Below are 23,952 nucleotides of genomic sequence, written 5' to 3' on the forward strand. Positions count from 1 at the left end.
TAATCGATATCAAGTATCTTGTTGATTGCGATCGCGATCGCAAAAACCCGGAAGTGTTTCGGACAGAACCCGCTGCACGCTGCGCTATGCATATGTCATAGTTTAGCTCGCTGCGTGTGTGTGTGTGTGTGTGTGTGTGTGTGTGTGTGTGTGTGTGTGTGTGTGTGTGTGTGTGTGTGTGTGTGTGTGTGTGTGTGTGTGTGTGTGTGTGTGTGTGTGTGTGTGTGTGTGCGCGCGAAACGGCTCTGCATATCATCTGTACGAGGGAGAGATATTGCGCCTCGCTCGATCAGTACGTCGTCTGTTGTTTCCAACATGGCCGCGTACTCTATCAAGATTACTGGCATGCTTGGGCCTAAAAAACTGTTCAGCGTCTTACGAAAATGCGACAAAGATGCGAGGCTTGGAGATATCATTCAGGGAATTGCAGACGTAAATTGTGACACTGCTCCAATACTTTCCTCCGTGCAAGCATCTAGCAGTGATGGAGGGTCCTTTTCGGACGTTTTGGCGACGGAAAAGGTGTCTATCTTAGACGACTTCGGTTATCGCTTCGTCGTGGGTTACTTCAGCCACAGGCTCAGCGATGATTCGGCATCTACGTCTGAGGCTGAGCTGCCCAAGAATGCCTTTGAAATCCTCATGGCTGCAGGCGCAAGGCGAGGAAGATTTGATCTTTCGGGACTGAAAAAGAATTGTAGTTCTGGCATGCCACAGGCACAGGGACTAAATGCAAAGGACCAATTGTTCAATAGCATCATACTATTGCTGGACAAAGAAGCAGTCTGGTTCAAATCAGGAAATCAGAATGAAGCTGAATTCATTGTCAAGGTAAGAATGAAACTGAAGTGAAAGGCATTAGATTTCAACTTTAGACCTTTATTATTAAGTAGCGATCCAAGTAAATACTCAAGACTCTGGATTTAATTTCACAGCTAGGTCTATACAGGCTAGTCAGGAATGAATGACATTTTCACTTTTTAATCTGATTTGTCTAAAAAATGAAATATTGCGGTGAAGTTGAGAAATTTTATACATAGAAATGGTTTTACTCTCTAGAATAGGCGAGTACTATTTTTATTTATCTATAATATTTTCTCTCTTTTTGGTGGTGGGGGGGGGGAGGGGTACCATTTTTATTTTACAGATCTAGCCTACTCACAATATTACGAGGTCTGTATTTAGACTCATGAAATTTCGGAAAGACTTTCAATCCATATATACCCTGCAATAAAATTTGAATCGCATGTTCCAACTCATTTCTACATTGTCTTACCAAGCTTTCACAAGCGAGAGATATGCTGATGCTGAAAGTGTTTTTAATTTTTTTTAATATTTACCGGCGATAGCTCAACTTGTCTAGCCTGCTTCAGTCCAGACGATACTATTTTTATTGTTCTTACTAAATAAACATGTCTATCAAATTTAATGCCTTCAATCGTGCGCAAAAATTTGACAGAATAAAGTCATATTTTGGTATGTTTGAAACTTTTCCATCTTAAATGGTCCAAACCTTCCCCATACTTTTTTTCAATTTTGAGTGGGGGGGGGAGGGTCGCCGACAAAAAGGGGGGGTACTCGAGCCGAGGGAGATTTTGGGAGGGATTTATTAAAAAAAAAAAAATCCCAACCGACCTACCCTATTTTTCAGTGACCCGTTACGCCAATGCAACATTTTTTTTTTTTTTTGGCCTTATGGCAAACCCATGCACAGACGGTAAGATGTGTCCATTCATGCCCTGCTCTGTACGATGATAAAGTTTCGTGGGTGGCACACGAGGCTGCCTTCAAGCACATTCCGCACAGTGTGCGTGGAACTGCCATTAAACACGTGGCCAGCGCATGCGTTCGCCCAATTCTGTTATCGTATGCGCGGGGCCAACTCGGGTCTGTATCAGGCATTGAGGGGAATGATCGGATGTAATATTTGGATGCCACGCTCTTGCCGATATTGGGTCATCTGCTTCTGTGTTGTGAAAAACAACATCTGTGCAGCCTCTTTAAGAGATATTCATTCGTATTCCTTTTCAATGCAACCAGCAATCTCATCCCAGATCATTGGAAACATCAGACTATCATCTCGAGCTTGCGGCAGAGGTTCGTTCAAGGATATCGCCGTTTCCTCACAGCTGCGCTGTCTATTCTCGGGTGGTGTTGCGGCTTTCTATCTCCCTCCCCCGGCCGTGGGACGTGCTGCACGTGTTGGCCTCTGCGAGGACGCAAATTCGGATTTACCTCAGGGATAAACAGAAAAGAAGAGGAGAAATGAAGTTTGTGGTGTAAACGGACCTAGCTTTGACATCCCCGCAATGCATGTCCCATTGTCCCGCGAGACAAAAGGAAAGGGACTATCTGAACTAATATTAATGGAATAACTGTCTTGGGACCACTGTTGGATGCCATTGCCTTGGAGGCATGCGGTTCCTCGAACCGCAACAATATGTATATGTGTTGAGACTACGTTGCACCGCTGATTGAGATCGAGCGCTGTCCACACGTATGGTCTTGGTAGAGAAGAGCTTTAATTCACACCAAACATGTATACATGGAGAGATATAGAGAGACACAGAATACCCACTGTAGTCCAGCTCAATCTAACTCTGCGAGCTTGGCACTCTGGCTTGCCTTGTATACAATTTGTCCTGCCCCTTGTGGGACCATCTGGTTTCAAGATTGGCCCAGCTCCCATCACTGCTTTCTATTGAGACTTTGTTTCCCAAAGATCAATTTCCTCCAAGGGGTAAAAGCCAGGTGCTGATTTCCTCCCTTTGGGCTCTAAAAGCCATCTGGTTTGGTCATTATCCGGCCAGGGAGTCAGGAATACGGATTACTTTTTAAGAGCCTTTACCTTCCTTTCCTTATTCCACTCCTTGGAAAGTGGAAGCAGCTGTTGTGCTGTGTCAAATGGCACTGATTTACGATCGAGTTTCCTTCGGCTCGAGGCTTGTTTATGACCAAGCTTCCTTGGCTCAAGGTTGATTTACGATCGGGCTTCTCTTGGCTCAAGGTTTTTACAAGGGTAATAAAAGCCAGTTGCTCAACCGTGTCACAAAGAAAGAGACTACATGCTTTGGCTTTTAACACAGCCAAGAACTGCAGCTGTTAAGAGTGCTCTATAATGAATGCCTTTGGCTCTTTCTTTTACTTTTGTTAAAAAGTAATTCTGCTAACAAATGGCTATTCTCAGCTTGGGAGAGATGCAATCTCTCAACAATCGCTCCTCTTGTTACTTTGGAACATTTGTGCAAAAGAAACAAACAGTTGTATAATAAATTTGAGAGATGGAGCATCCATGGACCGGTAGGACGGCAGGCAGGATTCTTTTCTACAGGTGGTCCACTCTTATGGTCAGCTCCAAGTGGCCCATGACGTCACGGAGGCTCCTCCTGCACCTTCTCGCCTTATAGAAAAGCCCCCTCTCTACCCCCCTAACCGGCCCACCAACACCCCACCCCTCTGTAGAACAGTGGATACGTTTCAACAATTATGACTTAGGCATAGGTCCTGAGGAAGCAAAGTTTCCTTCCAAAAGCGGCTCTCACAAAGTTACTTTATGCACAAAAGGATATATATGTATATATTTAACTAACATGGGTTCGTTACGAACAACAAGTAAGAATATTTTGGCTAACTATTGTTCTTTACGAACATGTTTGGTTAACTGCAAGCCAGAATACAAAATTCCAGAGTAAAATAAGAAGTACAAAATTCCAGAGTATTTGCCAACAAGGCAGTGGTTATATAGTATTTCTTCCCATGTCCTCCATTGGCGCAAGCAATTCGAGGCACTCATCCAATGTGAGATTGAGCAGTGGGTCAACAGTCCCATTAAGTTCACAGTATATTTCAGGTTCTATGGGTTGGGGAGAGAAAGAGAAGTGAATTATCGGGGAGGGTAAAGACGGTGAAGGTGCTGGCAGCGGCTCGACCACGGCAATCACAGCAGGCCTTCCCAGGTCCGTCTTCGTTTTTGTTGTCTTCTTTGCTGTGGAGGAACATCGTCTCACACACTCCCTGATTCGACCTTTTAATACAAGTGATGACAACGATCACGGCTATGAAGATAATGAGCCCGATGAACAACCAATGGATTATCCAAGCTCCCCAACTGCCAAATATTCCCATCAACCAAGATCCCATTGACCATCCCTTGTTAAAATTATGATATTTTGCACCTTCGGCCTTTATTTTGTTGGCCAAATTGTCGATTTCTTCTGAATTATCTGGGATGTATGTGCAGCACTCTGCCCCGATGACCGAACAAGTCCCTCCCTTTTCTGCCAGCAGCATATCCAGGGCGATACGGTTTTACATAACGGTTGTCCGTATAGCTACCAGCTCGGCACTTGTTTTATGGAATCCTTCGCTGGTGGTGTTTGCCAGTTTCTCCAATGATGCTGCCAAATTAATAATTTCCCTTGCACTTTTGCCAGCTCCATAAAAAGGAAATGCAATCATAAAAAACCTCTCAACTTCTGAAATGGCTCTTTTCGATCTGGCCTGTGGCATAAATGGCGATTGGTCAGTGATCCGAATCCGGGGTAGTACAAATCCCAAATAGCATGACCCTGTCCATCCCACCGGTAGCCATGAGTACGCCTTATATCCACACACAAAATATGTACCATTCAGGGGTGCCTGTAGTTCGACGAGGTTATTTTCTTGTATATTTACAGGTATGGTTGTCCCATTTATTCGTCCTTCAATGGTGACCGCCTCATTACCATGTCTAGCATAATGTTGGCATGTTGATTCTCCTAAGTGGGGTCCGCTGCCCTGTCTTCTAACGAGGCAAATTAGTCCAATTTGTTTGTGCATGAGTTGAAAATGTGGAGGGTTCTTTTCTAGTCCTTCCCCCTTCTTCAATCCGTCAAGGTTTGTTATTTTTATTGCTCTCACCGGGCCCTGTATCACGACTCTCTGTTCAATAGTTCTGTACTTAGGGTAATACCAATGCTCAAAGCTCGTACAATTGTATCCCCCCTCTTCCCAGTTACTCCTTATTTCCGCTATTCTTTCTTTCACTGATGCTGGTGTCTTCTCTACTTTAGTTAAAATTGGCCTATCTTGCCTACGGACTAAGTACCCACACATGTACTCCCCCTGGAGTGGAACTGCATACAAGGGTAATCCGTGTTTTGAGGAGTGTGGGAGGTGGGAGCATACCCAACATTCCCTTTTGTTCATTGTCCTAGCGTACTGTAGGGATAGTGCCAAGTAGGTGTTCAGTGGATGGTCGGTCAATTCTTTATGTAGGGTTATTCCTCATCTCTTTCTTTTACCACCCCTTAACTCTCCCTGATCTAATCCCTTACTCCCTTTTCCCATTATTGTAGTTCTCACATTATTAGTGATTCCTTCATCATCACGTTTACAGTCGGCATTGCGAATTACCCATATGCAAACTAGTGCACAAAGAATCTCGGTCGTGGTAAGATAGGTGTTGTTCATGTTGTCCCTGTCTCTGCTGGTATTGCAAGCTTACAATGTGTGGCGTGTATCCAAGCTGTCTTACCTTCGCACTTTACCGCAGTCAGAGTGGTCAGCAGTACCTGAAATGGTCCTTTCCACCGAGGTTCCAAGGCTGTTTTCCTTGTGAAGTGTTTTATCAGTACGTAGTCTCCTGGCTGGAAAGCGTGGTACGGCTCGTCCACTGGTTCGGGTAGGGCCTCTTTTACCCTTGTGTGTATCGCCCTTGCGATCCTGCAGAGCTGTTTACAAAATGTCAGCAAGTTCTCGGCCATCATTGTAATATTCAGCTTATCCATGTTTGTGGGGGCAGTCACGGGCAGCCGCATCGGCCTTCCCATTAGTATTTCATGAGGGGATAACCCTGTTTTCCGGTTTACTGTTGATCGCATGCTCATTAGTGCCAAGGGTAATGCATCTGGCCATTTTAACCCCGTTTCCGTTATTATTTTTGCCAATTTGTTCTTTAAGATTCCGTTCTGCCGTTCTACAGCACCTGCTGACTGTGGGTGGTAAACACAATGAAATGCTTGTTTAATTCCTAGTGCTTTACATGCTGCCTGTGTCACTTCCCCCATTAAGTGTCCCCCCTGATCGTGGGACACCTTATAAGGGATGCCAAATCGGCAGAAAAAGTTTTTTAGCAGGTGCTTTACCACGGTAGCGGCATCAGCCCTTGCACATGGGTATGCCTCTACCCACTTGGTGAACATGTCTACCACTACCAAAACATTGCTGATCCCGCATGATGGAGGAATTTTTATGAAATCTATTTGTAGGTGCACGAACGGCCCCCAAGGGGCTGGGTGAGCTCCCAGTTCCCGTGTTTTTCCCTCTTTCTGTTGGTTATGCTGTTGACATACCTGGCAGCTTTTACAAACCCCTTCTGCTATTTTCCCAATTCCTGGTGCATACCAGGATTCTTGTACCTGTCTCACAGTCCCCCTCTTGCACACATGTCCATTCAGATGGGCCATGCGTGCAAGCCATGGTAGGATCTCAGTAGGCGCTATGACCTTCCCTTTGTTTGACCATAGTCCGTCTTCATCCACTGTTCCTCCTGCAACTTGCCATTTGTTTCGATCATTTAGCGATGCTGCAGTTTGAATTGCAATAATATCTGACAAGCTATACTGATGCAGCTTAATTTGTTCCGTTGGTAGTCGCGCTGGCATTACTGATGGGATAGGCAGACCAGCCGCCTCCTTTGCAGCTTTATCCGCCTTGTCATTTCCTTTGTCTATATCCGTAGTCAGTTTCTGGTGTGCGCGGCATTTGATAACTGCAACTTTCGCTGGCGCCGAAATACTTTTTAACAGCTCAGAAACTAACTCACCATTTTTTATGGGTGTTCCAGCAGAGGTGAGAAACCCTCGCATTTTCCATATCGCATCTTTGTCATGTACTACACGAAAAGCATAATTAGAGTCAGTGTATATATTTACCGAGATATCGGCAGATAATTCACATGCCCTTATAAGGGCACACAACTCCGCCTGCTGGGCAGAAAATGTGAAGGCAGGCGTATCGCTTCAATAACTTCACTGTCGGTGCACACGGCGTATCCTGCATGCCCCGAGCCGTCTTGGCCTCGATAGGCCGAACCATCGACAAACAAGGTGAGGTCCAGGTGTTCTAAGGGTTGATCCTTTAGATCCGGGCGCACGGTGGATACTTCTTGTATTGCCTCTGTGCAATCGTGAGGATCGCTGTCTTCTTCCGTTGGCAGCAAAGAAGCAGGATTAAGAACATTACATCTCTCAACCTGCAGGTTCGGCTGGTGTAGGAGAGTCGTCTCATACTGCATCAGGCGCGTGTTGGTTAAATGTTGTGTTTGCTTCTGGGTTAATAAAGCTGCAACGCAGTGAGGTACCTTTAGAGTAAGAGGGTGGCCCATTACGATCTCTGCCGTGCGCTTAACTGCGTAGCTGGCTGCGGCCACTGCTTGCAAACAAAGGGGTAGGCCGCGTTCGACTGGGTCCAGCCTTCGGCTGAAATATGCAATTGGTCGCTGGCGGTCGCCGTGGGATTGTGTCAGCACAGCCTGCACAAATCCTTTAGTTTCGTGAGAATAAAGAAAAAATGGCTTCTCATAGTCTGGTAGGCCCAAGGCTGGTGCCGTCGAGAGTGCTGTTTTTAGTTGGGTAAAACATTCCCCCATCTTCTCAGTCCACTTGATTACATTGGGCTGGTTTTTGCCCACGACAACATACAGTTCCTTAATCAGGATTGCATAATCGACGACCCACTGTCTACAGTAGGTTGCCATACCTAGGAATCGCATCATCTCTTTCTTTGTGCGAGGGCGGGGCACTTCCGCAATTGAAGTTATCCTTCCCTTGTCCAATTCCCTCTTTCCATGTGAAATGTGGTGTCCCAGATACTTAACCCTTTCCTGCACTAATTGCAGCTTGTCCTTATTTACCTTGTGGCCTTTCCTTGCCAATGCCTGTAGCAGCTGCAGCGTATCTGTTTCACACGCTGCTTTGTTTGGGGAGCAAATTAGTAAGTCATCCACATACTGTAGCAGCACTGATTTACCCTCGAGGACAATATCTTCCAAATATTTATGCAAAGCACGTGAAAACAAAGTGGGACTATCAGCGAACCCCTGTGGCAACACCGTCCATGTATATTGACGGCCCTTGTATGTGATGGCAAACAAAAACTGCGATTCCTTATCAATGGGTACGGAGAAAAATGCAGAACGTAAATCAATGACAGTAAAATGGGTGGAGCTTGCAGGTATAGACGTTATCAACCCCTCTGCACTTGGTACTATGGGGTGGATACTTTGAATCACCTCATTTACTTCCCGTAAGTCCTGGACAAATCTCCACTTATTATTCTGTGGCTTTTTCACTGGCAGTATAGGTGTGTTACATGGACTTGAAACTTCTACAATTATACCTTGTTCCTTCAAGGATTCAATTTCTGGTGCTATCCCAGCCTCAGCCTCTTTTCGGAGAGGGTATTTACGCACATTCGGCCAAGGCATTCCAGATTTGAGTTTAACCACGAGGGGCGTTGCCCCAATGATACGGCCCACATCATTGTCATGTCGGGTCCACAGTTCTTGCGGGACTTTTTCTATCAAACTTTCTTTGTTTCCTGTTTCATTTGCCATTTCCATCATCTCGCGCTTAGGTGGTAGATTAACCTCCTCCACCAATCCTCGTAACATCTGTTCCTGAAAATCACAAATCCACCCTTCATCATTCGCTAGCTTATGCACTTGCCAATGCAACACTGTTGTCGTGCAGGTCAATACTGCCCCCTGCAGGCGATGAACCATAAAACCCAAATCCTTCGGGTGATACCCCCTTGCCATAGTTATTGTCACATGCGAGGTCACTCCCGGCGGGTATTTTATCAATTGCCTTTGGGTTTCCGTGAGCTTAACCTCCATTGCAACACCTTCCTTACCAATCATCAAACGGCAAATCAGTAAATCATTGTGTGTTTCCAGATGCGGAGCAATTTTCTCTGCAAATTCAACATCATTTCCATTTGCATCATAATAGATTGTACAATGTGGGGGATCATAGTAGGTGTGTGTCATTACTTGTGCATTGTCTAGCCACATTTGCATTTCCTTACTTTCGGCTAAGATTGCATTTAAACATATCAAAACATCACTAATCGGCTGTCTTGGCAGCCTCCACCAATAGACAACTGGGTGCGGTGTCATCAAAATCATCATTGCTGAATGTGTTTTATCCCGGGGAATATCGACAAAAACCCCTTTGTTTGTGCATGCTATTGTACATTCCAACTTGCACAACAAGTCCCTGCCTAACAGATTCACTGGCGTAGTGGTTGTGAGAAGGAAAGCGTGTTTTTCCTGCAAAGGTCCACATCTTACTGGTAATTGTGTCGTTGCACTTAATGTCTGTATCTTGTCCCCTAACCCTACTACTTGTACATTAGCATTGGATTTTTCAACCCCTGGCAGCTCTTTGGCTGCAATAGTAGAGTGAGTGGCTCCCATGTCAACTAAAAAGGAAAGTTTCTTACCTGAGACATCCAGAATGTAGGTCGGCTCTTCTGTTGGTGTTAATGTCAGCATCGCTCCTTGCACCACGAGGCCACCCGCGGTCTGTCAATATGACCTACCATCCTGCGGTTGGTTTGATCCTCCTTCCTGCTGGAACCCCGATTGTCGTCTTTGGGGGCAATCCCTTTTCCAATGTCCTGGTTGTCCGCACTGGAAACATACTTGCGGCGCTGTTGGTTGTACCTGCCCTTGGCCTGCTGCAGTTCTTGAGCGGGTCTGTGGTGGCGCTTGTGTCCAATTTTTGTTTCTTCCACTCCCTCTCTTGGGCCGTTCGTCCTGTGCTGCTGGTGGGGTTCTTTGCAGAACTCTCCTTAGTCGTCCCCATTGTCTGGCTGCTTCCTCTTCCGAGTCTGTGTCATCTTCCTCCAGCTCCCACTTTCTCCAATCCTTATCATTTCTTTTTTCTACTGCTTTGTCTAACAACACCATCTGCAACGCTTCGTCTTTAATTTTTGCCTTTGCGTTCTCCCTTTCTTCCGCTCGGTCCAAACATTGATCAGCCGCTATACAAATCTGACTTGCCTCTTTGCCCTGCCAACCTAACAGTACATACTTTAATTGCTTCCTAATTTGAGGCCTGAGCCCTTCCATTACGAAGTTTGTCAATGTTCGCTGCGGTATGTCTCCCTCAACTTGAAAACCCCCATATTGTAAGAGTTTCTGTATTAATCTATCCATGAATTCGGATGCCCGTTCCCCTTGACGTTGCTTTGTTTCATAAATCTTATCCCAATCTAGTGCTGGCGGTCGCAACGCTGTTTCAATCTCATCATACAGGCGCCGTCGCTTACTTTGCCGATCTGCGTTGGTGCATTCTGCTGGTTCGTCCGCTGTCCACTCAGCACCTTCCCGAGCTTTCTTCCACACATATGGAGACAACACGGCTTGACATAACACCCCAATGTCGTTATGCGTGCAGCGGTGTGCCTCAACCCACTGCGATATTAATTCCTTTATTGCTCCTGCATTTCTTCCCTGATCTAACACTCTTTCCTTCATTGATCTTAATTCGCTTTCTTTAAACGGTCAGTACACTGACTGAGCTGGCTGTAATCCTGACACCTCCGGAGTTACCTCTTTAACCGGGAAGGCAGAGGCTGTGGCCATCAACCCCGTACCTTCCAGGTTCGGATACAAACTTGGTGTGTTATTAACATATGCAGATGGATCACTTGCATTACTTCCCTGAGATTCCCGCCCTTGTACCACCATTTCGGAGGCAGTTACAGGGGCGGGAGTAATCTCAATCCCTTGTTGTGGCAATTCTTTAACCTGTGTTTCTAATTCCAACAGTTTCCGTTTTACCAAATTTCTTGCCACTTCACTTACTTGGAGGACCTCTTCCTCCCATAATTTGCAAGCTTCAAGGTCTGGCTCTGGTTCTAACTTATCACTTGTCCGTTGTTCTAATCGGCATGACAATTTAACTATAATTTCTGCTCTTAAGGAACCCCATCTCGGGAATGGGTGTGCGTCCTGTTTTGTCCACTTATACCACATTGCCAATTGAGTACATGACTTAACTCCATATTTTTCATACATCATTCCCGCCACGGTATTCGTGGGCGGTGCATTTTTATCCGACTTTGGTTTCACAAGCTTATTCCCCATTTCCCTTGGTCCTTCCTAGAGTATTTCTTGGGTCAGGACAGTGTTTCCCACCTGAGGGTGATCTCGGGCTGGGTCGGGCGTCTTTCACCTTTCCACGGACCCTCACACTCCCTGGCACACCTCCCGCACACTCAATCTCTCAACGGAATCTCCCGTTTGGACCCTGTCCCGAGATGTTCTTGGGTTGCCCCTTCCTAGGTTTCCCTCAACCTCGCAATGGACCCTTAACCCTCCCAGGGGTGCCCCCTTTTGATGTGGAAAAAAGCTCCTTTTCCCCCTTGTTCTTTTAAGATAAGGACAGATCACAAAGAGCAGCGAACTTGTATGCCCTGGTGCGAAAAAAAGAGGCAGTTCTTCTTACCTTATCTTTAAGCCGGCCGGCTTCTGTCCTCCTTTGTCTCACCAGGGCAGTCTCGCCTTCCTCATTGGTCTGTCTTATCCTGCCGACTACGCCAAATGTTGAGACCATGTTGCACCGCTGATTGAGATCGAGCGCTGTCCACACGTATGGTCTTGGTAGAGAAGAGCTTTAATTCACACCAAACATGTATACATGGAGAGATATGGAGAGACACAGAATACCCACAGTAGTCCAGCTCAATCTAACTCTGCGAGCTTGGCACTCTGGCTTGCCTTATATACAATTTGTCCTGCCCCTTGTGGGACCATTTGGTTTCAAGATTGGCCCAGCTCCCATCACTGCTTTCTATTGAGACTTTGTTTCCCAAAGATCAATTTCCTCCAAGAGGTAAAAGCCAGGTGCTGATTTCCTCCCTTTGGGCTCTAAAAGCCATCTGGTTTGGTCATTATCCGGCCAGGGAGTCAGGAATACGGATTACTTTTTAAGAGCCTTTACCTTCCTTTCCTTATTCCACTCCTTGGAAAGTGGAAGCAGCTGTTGTGCTGTGTCAAATGGCACTGATTTACGATCGAGTTTCCTTCGGCTCGAGGCTTGTTTATGACCAAGCTTCCTTGGCTCAAGGTTGATTTACGATCGGGCTTCTCTTGGCTCAAGGTTTTTACAAGGGTAATAAAAGCCAGTTGCTCAGCTGTGTCACAAAGAAAGAGACTACATGCTTTGGCTTTTAACACAGTCAAGAACTGCAGCTGTTAAGAGTGCTCTATAATGAATGCCTTTGGCTCTTTCTTTTACTTTTGATTGTTAAAAAGTAATTCTGCTAACAAATGGCTATTCTCAGCTTGGGAGAGATGCAATCTCTCAGCATATGTATATGTATATGTGTATGTATGTGTGTATATATATATATATATATATATATATATATATATATATATATATATATATATATATATATATATATATATATATATATATATATATATATATATATATATATATATGTTTTTGACCCCATCTTTCAGTGGTGAAGAATCAGTTGAAGTTCTCGTATCTGGATCTTCAACAAAATTGAATTGATGCGTCCTTGTTTCACACCCAACTTGTCCAAGTTTAATCCAAATCCATCTTTAACTGTTTGAGATTTCCTGCTCACAGGAAAACGGCCAAGGGTGAAAATGTAACCTCATCCACCTTCGGTGGTGAACCACTGTGTCAAAGACCACTGCTTCACTGCCATCCTAATTCTCAATCTACTCCAGGATAGCAGCCCCTGGTGCTCTGTCTGTGTCGTTCAACAAATGGCATATCCGAGTAACTTCTCTTGGCTGAAAAATGAAATTCTGCCGTGTTGCATTGAGCTAATAATATTTTGTCGCACAACGAAATTAAATAATAACCATTGTGTGAACTTGATTGTTAATTAATTGTGTGGAGTGAGTGCTGAGATGTCGTCATTTGCTTATTGTGTGCTGCAATTGACAGGATCTGAAGGTGATGTATATAAAAAAAGGCAAATGTGAAACGTATATGGTGGGAGCAGTTGAAGTGCTGGGTGTTGAGAAATGGAATGACAACCATTCTTTGTACCCTGTACTTGTGGCATGAGATTGGAATGCCAATGCTCTCATCCATAGCATGTCATGAAATGGGTTTTATTTTACTTTTACTTTTCTCTCCCTGTTCTGAACAGCCACAGAATGGCGTCCAGATGTCGTGAACAGCCGTAACTTTGACCGAGAGATTGGACACGAGAATCCCAGGTGCCTCATGCTTTGCTCGAACACGACACATTTCCCGCCGTACCAACCCATCTTTCCCTTGCTTAATGGCTGTTCTGTATTGGAACAGAGTATGCTGAGATATCCTAATTTGGTGCTGTCAGTAAAATTTTTCTGCGAAAAGGAAAATATAAAGTTTGCTGCTAATCTGTTTCAGAAAAATTAAGTTGCTGATTTGAACTCGGGACCCGAGGATCCCAAGCCCACCAGCCTAACCAATAAGCCAACAACAATGTACCGATGCATGATTGCAATGTCTTGAGCACACCACTAACATGCCATGCAGTGATCCAGTTGTCTCTTGTTGTTTTTCCCCATTTAGCACCAGTTAAATGTGTACAGAAAATGGTTACGTTGTTTGCAACTCTTGTGCCACAAGTGCTGCCAAATATTTATTTGAAGCACGTGTGGGCAATCTCAATTGCATCTTTAATTCTAATCTGTGGTATGGAGAATACAAACACTTCTTTACCACTTGTTATGTATAATTATGCTCCTGCACTGTATCTACTGCTCCTCCACACCCACCCCCACCCGCCTCCCCACCAAGCATCATGGCTGTGGAAAGCAAGGTGGCTACATCACCTGCAGCTCGTGTGGGAAGCTTCTTCCTCTCACCCGGTACATCTTCCTCCACATTCTGGTTACCTGTCTGATTGCTACTCCTACCCATCAACAAAATACAAAAGCAAACATTAATTGTCATCTTTTTTTGTATACAGTACCTTGTCGAGGCTCGTATGAAAGCTAACACACAATGCACAGCGAGGGGGGGGGGCATAAGACGAGAGGGGCCGGAGTGCGAAGGACAAAACGGTGGGGAACAGAGACATTAGATCTGTAGAAGGGAGAGGGATGTGGTGGGGAACACAGGGTATACAAGGTGGACATTACAGGGACTTTCAGGACGGAAATCAGGGAATTTCAAGGAGGTGGGTTTGGGGTGGATTAACAGGGGTAGAAAAGATCAGGGATTTGGATGGGGGATGATAAGAGGTGGTGGTGAACAGCTGTTTTGAAGGCATGGAGGGAAGAATGGGATTGAATAGAGTGAGGGAGTTTATTCCATCGGTGGGAAATAAAGAGGAATGAAAGAGTGAAGGTGAGCAGTGATTCGTGATTTTGGTCGTTTTACCAGAAGGGTGTTGTTGGCGGACCTTGAGCACCCTGAGGAAATATGGTGGGGACAAATCGCAGACAGGGCAAGGGGGTGAGGGGCGAGACCGGAGAGGAGATTGTAGATGACAAAGACCACCAACCTGCCTGCGCTGATTGAGTGAGAGGCCCAAAGACAGCCACATCACAGGAGATTCTAACGATCCGAAATGCCTTGGTTTCTACAGCGTGAAGCCGAGAAAGGTGAGGCAGGAGCACCAGCCCAGATGGGAGAGCAGTACTCTATCAGGTTGCAGACGAAAGCTTTGTATGTGGTCAGTAGCTTAGGTGGGCCGAGGAAGGACTTTGCACGACGGAGGATTCCCAGTCGGCGACTGTCTTTGGAGGCCAGGTTGGAAATGTGGCTTTCCCAGGAAAGATCAGTGCAGATGGTGAGACCCAGAAGCTTGAAAGAAAGAACTTCCTCCAGAGGATTGTTGAGAAAGTGGGGGGTGGGTTCCAAATGGTCCTTTCGGAGAGACATAGTGAGTGTGCGATTTGTCCGGATTGAAAGACATGTTCCACGTGTTGGACCAGTTTGTGATTTTATCCAAATCTGCAGTGAGTGAAGAAGCTGCTGCTTGCCGGTCTGAGGGATGACAGATTGCACAGCAGAGGGCGGAGTCGTCAGCAAAGAGGTAAAGGGGATTTTCTAGCGAGTCGGAGAGATCGTTGATGAAAAGCAGAAAAAGAACAGGGCCCAGAACACTGCCTTCTGGAACTCCAGCCTGGACAGGAAGAGGGGATGAAAGAACTCAATTTAGGGCCACACGTTGACTGTGACAGGAGAGGAAGTCTGCGATCCATGAGTGGAGATGTCCTTGGATACCATAGAAAGAGTTTTGTGAGCAGGGCAGGGTGCCAGACCATATCAAAAGCATGCGATATGTCTCGGGATATTGCTCTGATTTCAGGTCCAGCATTGAGGACCTCTGTATATTGTTGGGAGAGCAGAAGCAGCATATCCAGGGTGACCTGGTCTGAAACCAAATTGATCTGAAATCAAGCCATTGGAGAATAGGAGGAGATTGGGACCATACTCTGTTCAGATCATTGGTGCTGCTTCAGCAGTCTCCTTGGCCATTAGGCATAATCCTGGATGGGTTGCCACTCCGACACAGGATACCAGCAAGCTGGCACTCATTTTGGTGACCTCAGAAGGATGACAGGCAGAGTCAACCCCACCTGGAATTGATTTAACAGCCAAGTGGGATTTGAACTCGGGACCCAAGAATCCCAAGCCCACCACCCTAACCATTAAGGCAGCATGAGGATGGGATGGAAGAGGGGGGGGGACACCCACCAGAAACAGATTTGATTAGACGCCACCAGGATATGGAGAAGGGAGAGAGGTTTGAGAGTTCAAACTTGAGCTTCGAAAGATGTTGTTTTCTGGCTCTCCTGAGGGTAGATACACACTTGTTCCGGCGCTTTATGGAAGGAACTGGGATTGCCCTCAGTTGGGTTTGCTTTCCATGAGGGAAAGGCAAGCTATTTCAGGAAAACTGCCTCGCCACACGCTTCAGCGAACCAAGGGTGGGAGGAAGGGTGGGACAACTGAAGATGAGATGGGATAAACCTGTGCATGAGGGAGAGCAAGTTTCTTTGAAAGTCTTGTCTGTCTGTCTCTCTGTCTCTCTGAAACTATCCTCCTAAACGGTTGTGCAGAAATTCACTGAACATTGTAGTTGTGATTGCTCTTGCAACTTCTTGTCAGGTATTGGTCACTTTTGGTCCTGCCTCCCGGGGTGGGGTGAAAAGGTCAAATCCTGAAAAATGCAGTTATGGGCGGTCAAAGCACATTTTCAAACATTTTAAAATGAGACGATATTAAATCAACATTGGGGGACACAAGAAATATTCGATTTATTTATTTATTTTTCTCGATTTGACCCCTGGATTCATGCCTTTTGGGGGTGGGGTCACAGTGCTCAAAACGGGGTTGAGGGGGGGGCGGTGAAATGTTTTGCTCAAATTTGATGGGCCATTCCTGGTGGAACTTTTTTGCATCTTTCAACTTTGTCCTTGGGAAGTGTGGTGATTTGCGTTGGTGTGCCATCGACTTCGCTCTTATCTGTTATTTTGAGATTCATCTAGGATTTTACAGTTGATTGGGTGGTTGTTGCACGCAGATCTGCTGGAGAAGATCGATTGGTTCGAACCGCTCACATTTGATGGCGTCCCGCCAGCCACCGATGGCGTCATTGTGACCGATGCGTATCACTACCACAGCAGCAATCCTCACAATCCACTGGTTTTTGCATTTTTTTTATTTTTATTTTTTTTGCTGTCTGCCCACTCACTAATCCTGACTCAAAGTTGCTAGCTGCACTGTTTCTTTGCACCCCAAGGGGCTCGTTTCTCACCGATGTTCATGAAATCAAACTGTTGTACTTCCAGGTCGGGGACTTGCGTGTTTCCTTCTTGTTTGCTGGGAAAAGTGGAAACAATGCTGAGCAGGTATCCCATGGTTGACTTTGTTGTGCACTCGCACACCTCTCTTCGCAATTGACATTATATTGAAATTGTTCAAAGCTTCTTCCTTTTGGACATAATTGGCAATGTGTGGGATTCTCTCAACTGCGACTGGAGTTGCGTTGCAAAAGATTTCTGAGCAAATTGTGCATGTGGGTGGGAGATCGATTGTGTTGTGAGGATAAGGGGGTTATTTTGAGATTTCTTTACTCAAAGTTAAATGGCACATCATCAAAACCTTTTCATGAATGTCAACATATTTGTGTTTAGGTGTCGGTGGTTGCAAGGCAGGCCGAGTCAGAGCTGCAGCCTTACCGCACAAAGTCTGGACACATGCTCGCTCTGCTGTCTCGTGGAATGGTCTCAGCACAGGTTCGCTCTTGGGGTTGTCTGTGATTGGAAACGAGCCACTTTACCACAATGGAATTTGACGATTGGTTGTTGAATGCTTGATTGCCGCTCGGCATTTTATTGCACCTCCTTTGGAGTACACGCTTGATGTCAACAAAAGTACTTGATTGAGAATAACACCAGAAATGCCATGATGGTTGAATGTTGGCTTGAGTTATTGAAGCACATGGATGACTTTTCTTTGCATGAGCAACTGCCTTGACTGGACAGGTGATGCTGGAGAAGGAACAGAAGAACTTGGTGATGTATGCTTGGGCAATGCGAGTCATTGGATGGCTCCTTATGTACCTGGGCCTCAGCTTAATGACACGTCCTCTGCAATCATTAGGTATGCTTGCTCCAAACCTTCATGTTGCACAAATTATTTGGTTTAGTTCTTCTTGTACAAAAAAAAATGGCCAAGTTGTTTATTTATTTTTAATGGACAGCCTTGATTTGTGAGGGTGGGAAGTTGTTGGTCACATCCCTCAATTCTCAAGGAAATGCCATGTGAGGAATGAGTTCCATTGGCCCATCTTAACCCTGCAAGATTGATCCCTTGGAGAGTTAATTGGTCGCACTTGTCAAATCCCATTCTGTCCTGTCCAGAAGGAACATGGCTGAGTTTCCAGTTTTGCTTGTATTTCTTCTATTCTCAGGCTGAACTCATTGGCATTGATCCTTCGCTTCCAGTCCTCTTGATCCTTTGTCTCCAGGCCCAAATCCATCAACACGTCGATGTAGTTGAGAACTGGTACACTTGCATTTGCAAGTTTCGTTCCTGCAGCTTATGACTTGTTTCTTTTCTTTCTTTTTTTTTTTTAAACCTCTGCCATCTAAGCTATTGGGAGGTTGTTGGAGTTGTCCATCTGATGCCGCCCGTCTGTGATAGGTTTTTGTTACCACGATAACTTGAGACCGGCTGAAGGGATCCAAATCAAACTTGGTGCCCATGTGTATAATGATGTAAAGATAAACTGATTATATTATGGAATCAAGACGTCAAACGCCCTGTTAGCACGGTAACAGAATTATGACCGAACCTGTGAACCAGTAATGGGATTTTGACCAAACCTGGTACAAAGCATCCAGTGCCTTCAGAAAGTATTCAAACTCCTTGACTTTTTCACATTTTGTTGTAAAACTTGAATTTAAAATGGATTAAATGGAGATTTTTTTTATTTTGGTCATTGATCTACACACAATGTCAAAGTGGATTTTCACTTTTTTAGAATTTTTATTTTAATTAAAAATGAAAAACTGGAACGTCTTGCATCAAAAAGAATTCAACCCCTTTGCTATGACACACTAAATTGAGCTGAAGTGCATCCAATTTCCTTTGATCATCCTTCAGATGTGTCTACAACTTGATTGGAGTCTACCTGTGGCCAATTCAGTTGATTGGACATTATTACCTCCACCACCGAAGGTGAAGGAGGTTGTTTTCACCCCCTTTCTGTCTGTTTGTTTGTGTACAGGATATCTCAAAAAGTTGTGGACAGGTTCGGTGTGTGACAAGGACGAACTGATTAGATTTTGGTGAAGATCCAGATCCAACTACTAATAATTTTTAAATCCATTCTTCACCATTGAGAGATAGATCCAAAAAAGGATACATAGCCTGATATTTCAAAAATGTATTGGGCCAGATATGTTCTCATGAATCAGGCATTGAATGGTGGATGTATGCGCTCTACCGAGTGCCCTTCTAGTTTATAAAAAAACACACCTTTCTTTATTCGGTCCCACAGTTGACAGTGCATGTTAGGAGAAGCTCTACCATGATGTCCAAGGAACTGTCTGTAGAACTCGATATAGATCTGGGGAAGGGTATAAAACTCTTGAGTGTTAAAAGTTTTCAAGAGTACAGTGAGCTCCATCATTAGGAAAGGGAAATTATATGGAACTACCCAGACTCTTCCGAGAGCTGGCTGTCAAACCAAACTGAGCAACCACGTAAGAAAGATCCTCGTCAGGAAGGTGACCAAGAACCCAATGACAACTCAGAACTACAGAGTTCCTTGGCTGAGATGGAAGGACAACCATCTCTTCAGCCCTTCACAAATCTTGGCTTTATGGGAGAGTGGCCAGACGGACGCCACTCCTGAGAAAATGGCACATGACAGCATGCCTGGAGTTTGCAAAAAGGCACGTGAAAGATTCAGAGCACAGGGCAAAGGATTCTTTGGTCTGATGCGATGAAAATTGAACTCTTTGGCCTGAATGCAAAGCACTACGTCTGTTGGGAACCAAACACAGCTCACCACCCATCTAACACTAACTATCCCTCACTGTGAAGCATGGTGGTGGGATCATCATGCTATGGGGATGCTTTTCAATGGCAGGGACTGATGTGCAAGGAACAATGAATGGAGCCAAATAAAGGCAAATTCTTCAGAACCTGCTTTAGTGCAAAAGACCTTACACTGCAGTGAAGATTTACATTCCAACAGGACAATGTCCCCAAGCATACAGACAAAGCAACACGAATGGCTTCAGAATAAGAACGTGAAAGTCCTTGAGTGACCCAACAAAGCCCCGACTTGAATCTCGTTGAGAATCTGTGGAAAGACTTGAAGATTCCTGTTCACCGACGCTCCCTGTCCAACTTAACAGAGCTTGAACAAATCTGCAAGGAAGAATGGGAGAAGATCCCAAAATCCAGATGTGCAAAGATAGATATACCCGAGAAGACTTGAAGCCATAATCACTGCCAAAGGTGCTTCTACAAAGTATTGACTCGGGAGGCTGATTGCTTTTGTAAATTAAATATTTCTGTGTTTAATTTTCAATGAATTTGTAAAAGTTTCTAAAAACATGTTTTCACTTTGTCATTATGGGGTATTTTGTGCAGGTTGGTGACCAAATTTAAATTTGATCCATTTTAAGTTCAGGCTGTAACAACAAAATGTGACAAAAGTTGAAAGGTGTGAATACTTTCTGAAGGTACTGTATACAATGATGCAAAGATGAACTGATTAGATTTCATTAAGAGGTCGAAGGTTATGTTTGGCAATCAAGTGATTCTTCACCATTGAAAGATGGGGTCAAAACAAAAAGATGCATAACTGTTTGAGACATCATGCTATGTTATGGACGGATTCGGACAATGTCGTGGAAGATTTGGGAATGTACCGAGACCAAGACAATTATATTTTCGTTCAGATCCGGATGCAGATCCTGCCTATCGGTGGGATAGAAAACGTGAACTGTTCAACCTGACAGGTATCTGCTCTGCCACGTGCTGTTGTCGTTAAACCCAAACTTGCTTTCTTTGCATCCCTACCACCCAACCTTAGTGTCCTGGGTACCTTTCGTGCGAGAGTGTATGAACGTCGGGCTGTCGCTGTTTTGTGGCGCACTCTCGCTCTCCATCTCTCTTCTGGTCGTGGCCCTCGCTTGGTTGGTGTTTCATCCACTGATCACAGTTCTCCTCATTTCCCTGGCTCTTCTGCCCCTCTGGTTTTGCTATTGGTACAGGCCTGCAGGTCCACCCACACCACGTGAAGATGCTAAGAAAAATTACTGAAGGTCCAACCTGGCCTCTGTAACCTTTCTACTCCATCACTTTTAGTATGTTGTTAAATCCTTATATTCCTCAATATACTTTTTTTTGTTGTTTTTTTATTTTTATTGGTTTAACGATTCATCGTTCCCTGTTTTTTTTTATTTTTTTTTCCTTTGGTGCTCGTAAAGCCGTCATCTGACTGTGTACAGAGTTGTTTGGGGCTGCCTTGTGTTTCTGCTGAACCTCAGGACTTTGCTTGGTGAACTTTAATTTTGTGATCTGCTTTATTATTATTATTATTATTATTATTATTATTATTATTATTATTATCAGTCTTATTGTCAGAATTGCTTTGATTACTTTTCAAGACTTTCAACTGCAGGTCCTGTGCTAAAATTGAAAGGCCTTTGCTTTCCTCCTGACTGTGCTTGTCCAGTGGACAACATTTATTTTCCCTGACGTTCCCAAAGATGATCATCTTCGCTCGTTTTGCGATGAAAGGTCCCATTTTTGTGACCAACAGAAATAACTCGTCATCACGGATATTATTACTCGCACAATGACTTTGGCTTTTCAAACCCAGACGCATTTGTTTCCAGAGTGTACACAGATTTCAAATTCTGCACATTTTTGATTTTGTGAGTTTGTTAATTTTTTAATTTTTTTTTTGGTGCTGCTGATTGTATCATACTACTTCTGATTGTCAGCGTGAGAATACAACCCTGGGGATGCCGGTTGGATTTAAGTCAGCACAGCAGAGGTTTGATTTGCCCATTGAGATTGCCATGGAATGTTTCAATGGACCACCACCCCAACGGTGCACTCGCTGAGTAGTCCCATGGATTTGACCAAGTTTATTAACAACACCTGATTTTGGACAATAGACCGACAAGAAATAAGAAGGCTAACCAAGCCAAATGCATATAATTTTCACGGAGTGGGTTGACAATATTTTGTTTGAAGGTTCAACCAAAACAAGTAGTTGATTTTGGGAGATCTCTCTGTTCATTGCTTTCTATCATTTCTGGCCTTGAGTTCTGAGGCTAAAAATGCCACTTGTGTTGGAATAGTTCACTTTTTCTTTTTTCTTTTTCCAAGGTGGTTTGAAGCAATTCACAAGTGTTCAATAAAATTGATTCTTGCAAGTTCTACCAGTAATCATTCCAAGTGGTGTCCACATGAACATTTTGCAAATGGTTGTTACCTTTGTCACTGAAGGTAGATGGAGGTTGTTTTCCTGTCATTGAGCAGGATATCTCAAAGTTGTCGATGGATTTTGATGAAATTTTGTGGATAGGTTGGTTGTGTGATGACAAATCGATTCGATTTTGGTGAAGAACCAGATGCTATGTTTCAGTGATTTTTCACCCTTTTGAGATGGGACCAAAAACGACACGTCATGCGATATTTCAAAAAGTTGTGGACGAGTTGACATGAGTTAAGTCGGTGAGGAGAACAAGCCAATTGTTTTGGTTCTGGTCCAGATCCAGCCTCTCACTGAGATACAACACAAACTATTGAACATTGCGGAGGTACGTGTTCTACCGAGTGCCGTTCTGCGTTTATTTTTTTTATTTTGTTGTCCCCCCCCCCCCAAATCTCGTTTGTCTAGCTTGTGGTGGAGCAAATGTGCACACAATGTACAAGACAAAATCCATTTGATGCCATTGTAGTTCATGCATGCATTTACAAGGGCATTAGTGGACAAATGAACTTCTCTATGGAGACCACTTTTATTATTATTATTATTTTTTTTTAAACTTCCTTTATTTTGCTTGAATATGACTATCACTTTGAAAATATATACATATATATATATATATATATATATATATATATATATATATATATATATATCTATATATATATATCTATATATATATATATATATATATATATATATATATATATATATATATCTATATATATATATATATATATATATATATATATATATATATATATATGTTCCTTTCTCAAACAGTATTGTAATTGTCACATCTGCTTGGATATGCAAGCAGAATGATTGATGCTTCAGTAGTTGCTGGACAGATCTCGCCTTGCAATGGGTTCGTCTTCATCCCTATGCACAACAAATATGTGCGGTAGCATCAGTGGCCGAGGGCATGGCTGTGCCACTGAAGCAATGCCCTCTGCTGGTTAGAGTAGTGTAAACAAGTGTAAGGTGCTGCGGATGGGTAAGAAATGGGACCGCCTGTCCTGATCCACACCTCAATCAGGAGCCAGTCACTCAACCCCTCTGCAGACCTTGTTCGACCCTGAATTTTTTGATGCCATGAACAAACTTCGGTATATCATGGTTGACAGTTGTCATCAAGTTTCATTGAAATTGTGTAGTTTTGGAAGACAATAAATACCTAATTTGGGGGGGTCAAACAAGACCCCTTGAGTGCAGATTTTGATGCGGTTAATCCACTTTGGTACATTGTGGATGATGGTTGTGGTCAAGGTTCATGGAATTTGTGTGTAGTTTGGGGGGGGGAGTCCACCCCCCCCCCTCATAGATGCCTTTATTGAGCACAGATTTTGATGATGTTAATCCACCTTTGTTCGGTATCAGATATGAAGCTTGTGGCCAAGTTTCATCAAAATCATGTTTGGTTTAAGCGATAATGACTGAAGTGTTGACTGACTGACTCGTCTACGGACACTGCTCGATCGCGTAAGCTCCCCGGAACTACGTTCCAAGTGAGCTAATGATGAAAATTGAGATAACATAATGCAAGGTGCAGGTTTGGGGTCACGCACAAGGATCTGGGGGTGGTGATAGATATGGGAGTAAGCAGACAACACCATGCCAGGTATTTATGACTATCGGTAAAGTGAACAGTGTTTTCGGAGATAAATTATGAATCATAACGGTTAGTGTTAACTGTGCAGGCCTTGATTGGCTTGGTGTTTGCTTAAGATCTTGGGGTATTGAGTTTGGGCCCCTCGAGCTGTTGAAATACCAGGTGGATTGATTCAGCCTGTCAACCTGCGGTCAGCAAAATGAGTATCGGCTTTCTGGGAACAGCACAGCCATACAACCAGCAGCCACAAGTTTCATATGAAACAATGAAGGACATAGGAATTGAGGCTGGTCCCACTCGCTAAGATTTGCAGAAAAGCATTGCATTTTGGGGAG

The 23,952-nt window shown here is 44.2% G+C and overlaps 2 protein-coding genes across 7 annotated transcripts in view; one reads left to right on the plus strand and one right to left on the minus strand.

Annotated features, from left to right (window-relative positions):
* Positions 1 to 21,953, plus strand: part of TMEM43 (transmembrane protein 43) — a 38,563-nt gene extending 16,610 nt beyond the window's left edge. For all 3 annotated transcript variants that reach the window (XM_085863530.1, XM_085863531.1, XM_085863529.1), the window contains exons 6-12: positions 13,189 to 13,258; positions 13,827 to 13,897; positions 16,564 to 16,685; positions 16,832 to 16,891; positions 17,177 to 17,278; positions 17,528 to 17,645; positions 20,596 to 21,953. In XM_085863530.1, coding sequence (XP_085719656.1) covers positions 13,189 to 13,258; positions 13,827 to 13,897; positions 16,564 to 16,685; positions 16,832 to 16,891; positions 17,177 to 17,278; positions 17,528 to 17,645; positions 20,596 to 20,825 — 773 coding nt within the window. In that variant the 3' untranslated portion in view covers positions 20,826 to 21,953. The remainder of the gene's footprint in view (positions 1 to 13,188; positions 13,259 to 13,826; positions 13,898 to 16,563; positions 16,686 to 16,831; positions 16,892 to 17,176; positions 17,279 to 17,527; positions 17,646 to 20,595) is intronic.
* On the minus strand, positions 2,504 to 11,738 carry LOC147008914 (protein NYNRIN-like). Of its 4 annotated transcripts, XR_015053385.1 has the most exons (3): positions 11,499 to 11,738; positions 5,516 to 5,711; positions 2,504 to 3,985 (listed from the first exon to the last, which is right to left on the minus strand). XR_015053385.1 is itself a non-coding variant. In XM_085864655.1 (2 exons), the coding sequence occupies exons 1-2, from the start codon at positions 6,846 to 6,848 to the stop codon at positions 3,738 to 3,740; spliced, it is 1,581 nt and encodes a 526-aa protein (XP_085720781.1). In that variant the 5' UTR covers positions 6,849 to 11,738; the 3' UTR covers positions 2,504 to 3,737. The 4 variants fall into 3 exon arrangements, 1 of the variants encoding a protein (XP_085720781.1); XR_015053383.1 differs by having other exon boundaries at positions 5,516 to 11,738; XR_015053384.1 differs by having other exon boundaries at positions 5,553 to 11,738.
* Positions 21,954 to 23,952: the final 1,999 nt, after the last annotated feature.

Source organism: Eptatretus burgeri, chromosome 18 (genome assembly GCF_056783735.1).
Source record: "Eptatretus burgeri isolate ZD-2024b chromosome 18, Ebu_testis_v1, whole genome shotgun sequence".
Lineage (NCBI taxonomy): Eukaryota > Metazoa > Chordata > Myxini > Myxiniformes > Myxinidae > Eptatretus > Eptatretus burgeri.

Coding starts and splice junctions, on each gene's coding strand:
- LOC147008914 (XM_085864655.1), bottom strand. CDS start 6,848: ATGCGAGGGTTTCTCACCTCTGCTGGAACACCCATAAAAAATGGTGAG. Junction 3,986..5,515: donor GACTGCGGTAAAGTGCGAAG/GTAAGACAGCTT, acceptor GTTCCTCCACAG/CAAAGAAGACAACAAAAACG.